General features: G+C 28.0%; 1 protein-coding gene across 1 annotated transcript; it reads right to left on the reverse strand.

The window, feature by feature from the left end:
* Window positions 1-98: 98 nt before the first annotated feature.
* LOC113377928 lies at window positions 99-4,375 on the reverse strand. The gene is made up of 14 exons (XM_026618389.1): window positions 4,170-4,375; window positions 4,053-4,105; window positions 3,832-3,985; window positions 3,607-3,762; window positions 3,388-3,431; window positions 3,154-3,322; window positions 2,871-2,916; window positions 2,574-2,753; window positions 1,412-1,513; window positions 1,201-1,347; window positions 957-1,126; window positions 567-693; window positions 334-414; window positions 99-270 (listed from the first exon to the last, which is right to left on the reverse strand). Exons 1-14 carry the CDS (start codon window positions 4,257-4,259, stop codon window positions 194-196), a joined length of 1,596 nt encoding a protein of 531 aa, XP_026474174.1. The 5' UTR covers window positions 4,260-4,375; the 3' UTR covers window positions 99-193.
* Between the last annotated feature and the right edge of the window lie 7,601 nt (window positions 4,376-11,976).

Consider the following 11,976-nt stretch of genomic DNA (forward strand, 5'->3'; position numbering starts at 1 on the left):
ATGATATAAATAAAATTAAAACAAAATCACCAAATATAAATATAAGGGTACAAATTTCATAAAATTGTTAAGTTTGTATATAACATGTAAAATGTGTCTAATATTTTTTTTTTTTTTTTTGCTATTAATTCCATACGTTAGTAAAAAAATAGTAAATAAAGTATGGAGGGGCATTGGTTTATGACTTCGTTTGTCATATTTTTGTTTCTTCACATTGATTATCTACATTATGAATATCTGCTGCTGTATGACTGTGTTTATCTATACTATCTGCAAATTAGTAAATTCCTTAAATATACATCAATGTTCAAATAAATAAAAGAGATTGCTTACCTTCGCCACTATCTCGTGTCAGACATTTATTAACATGATTCTGTTGAATAGTACTTTCTTCTTTCAGTTTCCTTTCATACTCTATGACATAAATGCATGGTAAAATAATAATAATGATATATCAAAAATCATGCATAACAAACCAAATTCAAGTTCAATTTGTGAATTTGTGTTTAAAATAAAAATTAATAAACTATTTAATTTCTCTCAAATTTAAACTAAAATATATTTACCTTCTATAGAAGTTAAAGCAATAAAATCATACCGACATACAGAGGCAAGTGCAGAACGAAATTGCTTTAAACAAGATAAATAGGTCTTCCAAAAAGATGTGTTAAAATCTTCGTCTTGCATATGTAACTGTGAATATAAACATGTTGGTAGTTAATTATTTTAGTTACACATAAAGCAATACAAAAAGATGAACAATTTAATATGTACCTAAAAATCAAAATATTGTATTGAATAATATTTCATGTCATCAAATGCACAAATATTAAAAATGTAATACATCAAAGATCATTTCTGTATATCAGAAAATTAGTATTGAAAGGTATAAATTGATTGTATCAATTATTAAGATCAATCACAAATTTATCATACACAAAATTTAAAGCCTTTACCTTCAAAGTTTGCTTAATATCGTGTAGTATGGCTCCTGCTTCCTTTTTAATATCGTCAATGATTTCTTTATTATCTAATTCATATTTACATGAATATTTAGTCAATTTAAAAAAACACTCAACTATTACAGGATGTTTCATAACAGGCATATAATCAGGCATGTAGTTAGCTTAAAAGAAGATAGAACAAATAAAAATACAACATAAAAAGTCAGTTACAAATTTTAACAATTGGAAAACATACCCCGAATAAGCTTTAATAGTTCATAGGCCTTTGTCAAATGATTTTCATCTTTCATCTCAATGGGGACATTTTCACGAATAGACAAAACTATTTTTAAAATATCAAGCTCTCGCTTTATAGCTTCTCTTTGAACATCTGTGAACTTCTCTATAAAGAAAATTGATATATTTACAAACAATGTGTTTAACATGCATACCAATAATTTTATTACCTGTGTCACAAATAATTTTTAATGTTCCCATCAATTCTTCAAAGTCAGTTAAATCCAAAAAATAGTCATCAACAACTTCCTGGATATTTTTACAGGTATTCCCTGCAAAACAAAACTCAAATAACAAAAGACATTGTCAAAAAAAAAAAATAATTATAGGCACATAGGTTTACAATTAAAATTAGTCTCAAAAAATAATAAAACTATATTTCAAAACTAGACATGGCAGCAAATGGGACACATATGCATATGCATATGCATATATATATATATATATATATATATATATATATGCATAATTTCTTGAAGTAATTATGAGTGAAATTCATTAGCAAACTTTGTGTTATTTCTAAATTTTTGTTTTTTTTACTAGTTTTGTCAGTATGAAACTAAGAAGCATTGTACCATTTTGCAATCCAGACTAAACGTATGAACTTTTAATGGAACTTACCAAGGCACCTTAGTACATTTTTTTAAAGAACGGCCTTTCAAAGTCTATCAATTTTGAAAATTCTTAATTTATTGTTCAACAATAAGTCTTCTTGAAAACTTGGAGCAATTTGAACACTATTCTTAACTGTGGTCTTAGAAATCTTATTTAGGGTTTCGGTTCCACAGTTTACACAATGTTGTTATATAATCTTAATAATCTAAACTTTAATATTTCTGAATTTGTATTCTTGTTTATTATATATGTATTTTAATTTTGACAAAAGTCTGATGATGAAATATCATTATCCAAAACGTCATAATTTTTATCAAATTTAATATTATTTGGATTTATTGTTTGATATATACCACCACAAACTAAAGAATTCAGGATTTTCTACAACTACGTTAAGACAAACAGGCTTAAAACAATTTGCATAAAATACTGCATTACGCAAGTACCTATTCTTCAAAACATATTGCCCCTTAAGATAAGCTTTTACAGTGGTCCCTGAGAATTGTTGTATATACTGTGTTTACTTATATTTGCCGATTTGTGTTAGAAATATTCCTAAAGTTACTCTAGTAACAACATTATAAGATAATGCAAAAATTATCATACAGCATATATAAAAATGATGTAAGAAAATCATACTGCACAAGCAAACTCACATATCCAATTCCTTTTATCTTCATTACTTTTTTGCATGCATTTACTATTGTCAAAACATACTTAAGTCTAAAATGATATGATTCACATCTTGGATCATTCCCGATTCCCATTCAAGTCTGGCCAGTGGGCCATCAAATTCGTCAGGTCTATGTTTAGTTATGTGCAATCCAAAAACTACAGGATGAATTATTGGTTCATACACTAATGCCACAGAATAATCGCAAATGAATTCATAAGTATCTGAAAAGAAATTGTTCTTCTACAATTTATTCAATTTTATATTAATTACTTTTATATTATATTATATATATATATATATATATATATATATATATATAATAATATATAAATATAAACCTGCATTAAAATTGTCATTTTCCTTCATACTCAAGATCTCTTCATGCTGAAATAAAAATAATATATGTATAATGTGCATATTATATATTTCTATATTATAGTTTAAACAGAGATTAATAATAATGGCAGCAATTTAATGAAATATGTACAAGTCCTCAACCAAAACAAAATAAATCAATTTAGTGTTTTGGAAAGTATAATTTCTTATACTCAAACACAAAAAAAATTGTCTATGATTTAATAAAAAGCTATTGTTATACTTAAATATAAGTATTTCAATTACCTTAGCCTTTATCTTTTGAAGTTCTGCTATTGAATACATTGTGTAAAGAATTCCTTTTCTTTCAAACTTTAATATAGTGCCTTGTAAGTATGAGTCATCTAGTAAATCTCTCAAATGTTGCACTTTGGATCGCTTTGAAGGAACTGAAGATTCTGAATCGGTGCGAGTCCTTGTTGATAAGAATTATGATTAGGTTCATCTAAACGCAGTAACTAATTTATTATTTCCATATACCTTTTCTTATTATTGCTCTGTGAAGTACTTGGTTTTGGCTCCTCCTACAAATATTTTTATATTGTGAATAGAATTAGTTTAATATGATTGATCAAGATTGTACTACTAGTTCAGCACATAATAAAGTATACTATTCATGAAATACAGGTAATAACTTTCTGTAGTAGTTACCAATTGAAAATGATGAAACAGAGATCAACAAATATATCAAGTATTCACCTCTTTTTTCAGTGAGTTTTTAGCATTACTGAGTTGATGAATTTGATCTGGTTTTATAGGTTTTATAGCATCTTCGCTTTGCGCAATCTGTTTTTTGTTTTCAATTACTTTTGTTTCTTTCACATCCTTAACATCAGTATCAAGAACAGAGTTGGACTAGAAAAATAACAATTGCACTTGTATAAAATATATTTGATAATAATATTTATTTTTCATTGTACTGACCTTTGGTAAAAAGTCTTGTAACACCTGTCTTCTGTTCCATGCAACTGTAATTTCATTCAGAGATAATTGATAATTTTTTCTTTTCGCAAACTTTTTCTTAAAAGATTCACGATTTTCTTCATAGTTAAATAAATCTTCTATTTTAATATATCCTCTGAAATGGAATTATTTATAATGACAACAATGTTGACGTGAGTTAAATTATGACATTGAAAACTTACGTTTCGGCTGTTCCATAAAAGATAACTTTATATTTTAGACCTGTTTCTACGATCTAAGATTGAAACTAACTTTATTACGATATTAATGTTGATATTAAAGATAGATTTTTAACTTACTCTAGCGGGCCAAGGAGGATAACCTCGAACTCTTGCAAATACTAAATCGTTTAATTTATATTCAGCCGCCTTTTTAGACTGTTTTGACATATTTAAAATGCTATTATATTAAAATTTTAAAAATCATCAGCAAATAAATAACAAATCGTTACACTAAAAAGTAAACAAATGTTGAGCGATATAAACATACCAAACAGTAATCTCTTTTCAGCGTTGATTTTCAGCGGAGCAATTATCTTCATGGTCGCCAACAACAGAGACCGCCTTGAAGTTATTGACACAAAAACTGTCAAATAGCGGTACTGCTAACTATGAAAAAATTAATTAGTAACGAATAATTTTGTTTAAATAAAACGATTATAATAAAACAATTCGTTAAGAAATATAAGCTTGAATACAAGTAAAACTATCAGATAACAATATAAACAGTAATTATTTTTAATTCGAGAATTATGACTATAAAAAAAACATTTAATTTAATAATTTAAGTAAATGAAAAAAATGTATTCAAATCTAAAATTTAATTTTGTACTATTTGAGTAATTTTGTACAATAATAATTATTATTGCGATAATAATTCTATCTTCAAACAAATACTAAATTATTATATTTAACTTCCCGTAGGGTAGTTATGGTAATGGGCCGATAATCGAAAATATTCTTTTTTGCTTTTGAAGGTTTTTGCATATTTTGGCATATTTCAAAAAAATGGAAGTGTGTGTGTGTTTTTTATGCCTGCATTTTTTCGTCCACGTTTCCTATTGATAGGAAACCACGATTCCTATTGATAGGGAGATGTGCTGACTAGTTTTTAGCACAGGCAGGTCCAGTCGCTTTGGAGATACCGGGCAAAACGTGAAAAACGGCAGCTTTCGACAGAACTAAGCATCCGATTCAAAATTTCTTGTGCTGACAAAAAATTGCTTTTAAATTTTTATTTTAGTTTTCAAAATTTTTTTTTTGAATATCGAAAATAATTCGGATGCTAATTTTAATTCTGGCAAAAGTTCTAAAGCTCACTAATATACTTCAAACGAATAATTTTAACTTTGCTATTCAGTTTATATAATTCTTATGAATATGAGATAATGTCCTTCGTTTTAAATTAGATGTAAACATATATAGGTTATAGAGTATTTATAAGAATCTATTTGAAAACATTTAATATTCCCCGAACATTTCGTTACGGTACGGGAAGTTCCAGCAATTTGCCTTAAGGCACGATGCCATACACCACTAGTTAACTTCCCGTAGGGTTGTTATAGTAATGGGCCCAAAATCAAAAATGAAAATTTCTGCATATTTTCACGCTTTAATGGTTTCTGAACATTTTAGCATGCCTCAGAAAGAATGGATGTGTGTGTTTTGTGCGCCCGCATTTTTCGTTCACGTTTTCGGGCGCACGGATCAACCGATTTGAATGTTTCAAAAAACATTCGATTTCTATTGATAGGGAGATGTGCTGATTAGTTTTTGACAAAGGCAGGTCCAGCAGTTACGGAGATACGAAGCAAAGAATGCAGAAAATACAAATCGAGTTTTTGAGAGCGGAGCGTCCGATTTGAATGATCTAAAATGCATTCAATTAGTAATGATTGAGAGATATGGTTATTAGTTTTTGGCAAAGGCAGGCCCTGCCATTTCAAAGATACAAAAAATGGCATTTTTTGAGAGAAATAAGCATCCGAATTGAATGATTCAAAAATCTTTCTGCTTGTGTTGACATAACAAATGCTTTTGAAAAAAAAATTGTCATTTTTTTGTGTATTGAAAATAATTCAGATTTCAATTTTAATTCTGGCTAAAGTTTTAAAGCTCACTTATATACTTTAAATAAATAACTTTAGCTTTGTAATTCAGTTTATATAATTCTTATAAATAAATATTAGACAAATGCTACAGTATTTATAATAATCTATATAATTATAATAATTATAATTTGCCTTAAGGCGCGATGCCATACACTACTATTTTTAACTTCCCGTAGGGTAAGTTATTGTAATGGGCCGAAAATCGGAATTGAAAATTTTTACATTTCTCGACGTTTTGAAGGTTTCTGAACGTTTTGGCATACCTCAGAAAAAATGGATGTGTGTGTGTGTGTGTGTGTGTGTGTGTGTGTATGTATGTATGGATACAAATTTTCGTCCACGTTTTCGGGCGTACGGATCAACCGATTTGAATGGTTTAAAAAACATTCGATTCCTATTAATAAGGAGAAGAGCTGATTAGTTTTTGGCAAAGACAGGTCCAGCAGTTACGGAGATAAGGAGCAAAGAGTGCAGAAAATAGAAATCGAGTTTTTGAGAGAACGGAGCATCCGATTTGAATGATCTAAAAAACATTCCATTAGTAATGATTGGGAGAAAAGGTTATTAGTTTTTCGCAAAGGCAGGCCCAGCCATTTCGGAGATACAGAGCTAAATGTACAAAAAATGGCAGTTTTTGAGAGAACTAAGCGTCCGATTCAATTGATTCAAAGAACTTTCTGCTTGTCTTAACAAAATAATTAATTTTGGAAAAAAAAAATTTGTACCATTTTTTTTTTTTTTTTTTTTTTTTTTTTTTTTTTTAATTTTTTGTATATCGAAAATAATTCAGATTTTATTTTTAATTCTGACTATAGTTCTAATATACTTTAAACAAATAATTTCAACTCTGCAATTCAGTTTATATAATTATTATAAATATTAGACAATATACAATATTTATAATAATCTATTTGAAAACATTCAATATTCCTCGAACGTTTCGTTACGGTACGGGAAGTTCCAGCAATTTGCCTTAAGGCACGATGCCACCCACCCCACTAGTTTAATATTTTGTTTTCTAAGGAGTTTTTTCAATGATTTGTGTGAGAAATTTTTTATACTTTATTTTGTTTTATTGTCACGTTTTTTTGTTATACGATTGATTTCGTGTGAATGTTTAATATTAGGCTATTGCTTTGCTTGATGATATTTTTGTTAATCATTTTAAAATATTTTAATATTCAGTATATTATTCTTTATAGCAAGGGCCGCATTTAGAAATTTGGCGCCCTAGGATACAAATGCCGTCCCATTCCTGAAATTTACTTCAATAGTTTTTATGTCTATTTTTTTTAAATCAAAATATATGATTGCAGAAAATTTATTATGCATTGCATACTATAATAATGTAACAAAATATTCATATTTGTTCAAACAAAAAGAATTATAAAGTTTGCATTAAGGACTTTCTTCACAGGCACATTCGACGAACTTCTTAACTTCCCATAGGATAAGTTACAGAAATCGCAACAAAATCAAAATGAAAATTTTTGTATATCTTTACGTTTTAAAGGTTTCTGAACATTTTTTTCTCACTCTCCAAATTTTTCCGTCCCAGAAAATTTGCCGCCCTCGGCACTAGCCCTGACAGAACTGCTTATATATACAGCTGAACTACACTGATTTTGAGAAAGGGTCCATGAAAAAAAGATGTATGTGTTTGTATGAACAACTTTACATCATTACTTTCAGTCGGAGCACTACGTTAACATGATCTGTAGACCAAATTGCTTTTAAAGAACATTGTAGTTAATTTTTTTATTATTTTATTAATACTTGAACATCAGTAGTTAATTTCCAGCAATTAGTTTTTGCGTAGATAATTTAGCTCAGTCATAGTGATGATTTGTTTTCAAATGTGTGCGTTGCGTACGGTTGTGACTAATTTTGTGAGAACGATTGTGACATGTTTTTCTTGTCCTTTTTGGGTGAAAATTAAACAGATAAAAATACTTAACGAATAATAAGACAAAATGCAAAAGAAAAAGGAAAAAAATCAATATAGAAAAAACAAGTTTTACACAATTTCTTATTAGCTTTGTTTAAAAAATCATATATTGTTATATTATGTGCATAAGCATTGTTTAAATGCTTATGTTGTGTTGCGTTACATATTTCTGACAATAAAATCGTTTCCGATAATAAAATCTATTTTGGCGTTTATACCTATTTTGGCGTTTATGCCTCTCTCTACTGTCCCTGGTGGTGTAGACGGTTGTGACACTCGCCCTTTTTTTATAATATTCATCATATTTAAGGATAATATTTCAGTACTTCCATGTAAACAAATGTTCAAAATAACCATTTAATTTACTTTTCTCCCAACTAACTGTAAATTAACAAAATAATTACTGATAAAAAAGCATGGCACAACCGTACCCAGTTTGCTATTTCCCTTTCTCTCTCTTTTAGATTAGTTTATTATTATTATTATTTTTATTCTTAAACTGTTATAAAATATTTACTTAATTTAATTATTATTATATTTGATAGTATATACCACTAAATCAAAGCCAGAATGTTAGCCGAATCGTAGGGATGTAAAAAAACATTCATACATTTTTTTGTTGATGTAACGCCCAATCTTTAAACATAACTAATGTATATATATATATATATATATATATATATATTTTATATAAATAAAATTCTTCTGTACGGGTGTATGATTCCATACTCCTCCCAAACGGTTATTCGGATTTATTTTAAAGTTCGTTTAAAAATCGTTTTTTAAGGATCTAATGAACGATAAAACTATAGTAATATTGTGGAAATAAATAGAAATAAATACAAAAAAAACATATCATTGTTTGACATTGAATATTATATATTATTAAGTTATATATGTTTGGCAAAAGAAATTATATAATTGAGTTTAAAAAATAACGCAATGAGTCCAACATTACATATTCATCATTTTTTTCAACTTATGCATGTCGCATTTTGGTTTACTTTACTAAATTATTTAACAATACAAAAAATATTTCTACTTATTAAAAAAATGATTTAGAAATTTGTTTCATGTGTCAAAAATTTATTTGCTTGGCCTTAGATTTGGAATATTCAGCAAGTTGATCTAAGATTGAAGACTGCTCATATGAACTAGATTTTACAAATTAATTCACCTAAGATTTGAACATAAACAATAATGTTTATTAAATTATTAGTGAGACAAATGTACTTTAGAATTGTCAATAAGCAACTATATTGTACGAAATTATGAAAACTATAGACTAAATTATTTAAGCAATTATTTTGGGTGGTAAAATCAAGCGTGGTATTGTTCTTTTACCGCAGTGACTATATTAGTTTTTCCTGAATTTCTTATACTGCTTATGCTAAGACTATAAATAAATCACAAAAGCAGGACATCAAATAGGATAATAAAAAGTATAGGATAGGATATTAAAAAATATGGTAATTTTGAATGGTATTCGTGGGTACAGGACAACGTCTGTCGGGTCGACTAGTATATATATATATATATATATATATATATATGTGTGTGTGTGTGGGCATATGAAAATGATAAGACGAGCAAAGCAATAGAGCTTATTAAGAGTTGATCGGTTACGGAACTGAAAAGTGTTTTAAAATCCATCATATATAATCGTGGTGGTATCAGTAGCACTTATATTACATTGTAAACAATGTGTGTAAATGCGAAGATGTTACTAGACATGCATAGCTCTTTTAATGCATGCAAAAGTGGATTTCTAATCGTCCATAGTGACATGCTTTTTGCACATGCATAAACTACTTGACATTAAATTCCAGTGTACCAGTTACAATGGATGCAGCACAACAATCAAATAAACATGAAATTAGAACTCTATGAAGCGCATTAGATCCAAATTTTACTTTCGATACAATGTTGAAACAAAAAACTTCGTAAAAAAACATTACGCAACGTCGCGTAATTTCCTGTAAAATTCACTTCTGATAGTTCTTCATAACATTTGTTTTTTTGCTCTGTAACAGATTCGAAATGGTATCGAAGTTGTTTGTGGCACGAGCGAGACATATTTGATAGATGAGAGATGTGAATGGGTCGCTGTTAATGTGTATGTACAGAATTATGTTAAGTATGTGATTTTAACATTTCCAATATACTCATATATATACTCATATATATATATATATATATATATATATATATATATATATATTTACAACTAGTATTAGTTTTACATTAACTTAGATGTTAAGATAGATCTGCTTATTTATTTACAACAACTTAGCTATTAAGTCATAGAATATTTCGAATCTATTATATTATATCCATATAATATTATAAATCATTACTAGACAGAAACAAATAGAGACACAAGTAGAAAGTTTCGTGAATTACAATGCAATTTTTTTAAATATATTCGCGCCCTACTTTCGAACCTTTTATACTCTTGTACCACAAGATTGAAAAATATGTTCCTTCGAATATAAGTGGTTCAATAAAACTATTTTACTTGTGTGGCTCCAAATATAGAAAAAAATCTATCAGTGGTGTTATGCTAATTTTGTTGTTACCGGTTCAGCAGAAGAAAAAAGTTCTGGACTACGGTTCATGGTTCGAAAAAACTAGCTGGTTCGATCCGATCCGGGTTTGGCTCAAATCCTTGTTTATAATAATACATCTCAAATTAGAATCTCAAATTAGAGAACAATTATCAGCAATGCTTATTATTATTTTTTTTAATACTTCAGCAAATTCTCGTTATCAGAAATCATCTTTAGTTCCGGAACGCGTTCTCATCCAAAAAGGAAGTACCGGAACGACGTGCCGGACCGTTGCGGCTCGACACACCCACTTATTTCTATCGTCATAATTTTATCAATTTTTACTAATTTGAATGTTTCACTTATGTTAATAAATAATAATGAAACAATGCTAAATTCTGAATATCCAATAATGATCATCTGATAACAATTAAATAACGGAATAACTAATATAGAGCAGTGTTTCTCATGTTTTCATAGGAGGGCAATTTAGCAGTTAAGGGAACTGATTTAAAACTAAATATAATTTAAAATTCTCAAAAAAACAAGACCATTTTTAGAGGTTAAATGTATGTATTGGGGCATGTTTTTTAATGTGAGGTATTAATGTAGTTAGTCCAAAAATGATTGGAAAACACTGGACTAGAAAGAATTTTAGGTTATAAATAACGTTGTTTGATTCAAACTTACATCAATGATTAGGCTTTCGCGTGATTAGATTCAGACCATTAGACTAATGTAAACAAGAAACTTCAAAGACAGATTTAGCACAAAGTTTCAATAATATTATTTATGACAGCTATAAGTGTTTATATATATATATATATATATATAATATATATATATATATATATATATACGTATATGTATTGTGTATATATGAGTACTTTTATTAAACTAAATTATTACAATATTCATAACTTCTCTCAACTGCGCTTTGACATGCAATCACTTGTTTGTCAATATTTTGAAACAGAAAATCACGTTTGTTAGCAGAATATCAAAAATGCAATTTCTTTGATATTTTTAAGTTTCGATGACTTATACAAATATGTATATTGTATATATTTGTATCTTCGAATACAATTTTTCGTCCACATGTTCGAAAGACTTCAGTTACTTAGAAACTAACTAATGCACTAATGCTAAGAGTTTTTGAAAAAACAGGTCCAGTCATTACCAGGTCAAAAAAAAAGTCAAGAAAAGTAGGATTTAGATTTTTGAGAGAACCAATTAAATGATGAAAAACATTTTATTTGTACCGACAGTATGAACTGTTGATCAGAAATGATGGAAGACGAGTCCAAGGGTTTCGAGAAATGGAGCGCGGAAAATGATTTGATGATGAGAATGTTAAAATTGGGCATATGCATAACCATTTTTTTAAATTAATTAGAAAAAATATTGTTTTTCTATTTATTTTTTAAAAAATGCAATATGATTGAAAATTTCAAAACATAAAAAGATTAGTGTAAATATATAATATAATTTTATATCAA

Source organism: Ctenocephalides felis, unplaced genomic scaffold, assembly GCF_003426905.1.
Source record: "Ctenocephalides felis isolate EL2017-DRISC unplaced genomic scaffold, ASM342690v1 CF-g0.4_SCAFFOLD_01886, whole genome shotgun sequence".
Classification (NCBI taxonomy): Eukaryota; Metazoa; Arthropoda; class Insecta; order Siphonaptera; family Pulicidae; genus Ctenocephalides; species Ctenocephalides felis.

Coding starts and splice junctions, on each gene's coding strand:
- LOC113377928 (XM_026618389.1), bottom strand. CDS start 4,259: ATGTCAAAACAGTCTAAAAAGGCGGCTGAATATAAATTAAACGATTTA. Junction 4,106..4,169: donor ATCCTCCTTGGCCCGCTAGA/GTAAGTTAAAAA, acceptor TTTCAATCTTAG/ATCGTAGAAACAGGTCTAAA. Junction 3,986..4,052: donor TTTTATGGAACAGCCGAAAC/GTAAGTTTTCAA, acceptor ATTCCATTTCAG/AGGATATATTAAAATAGAAG.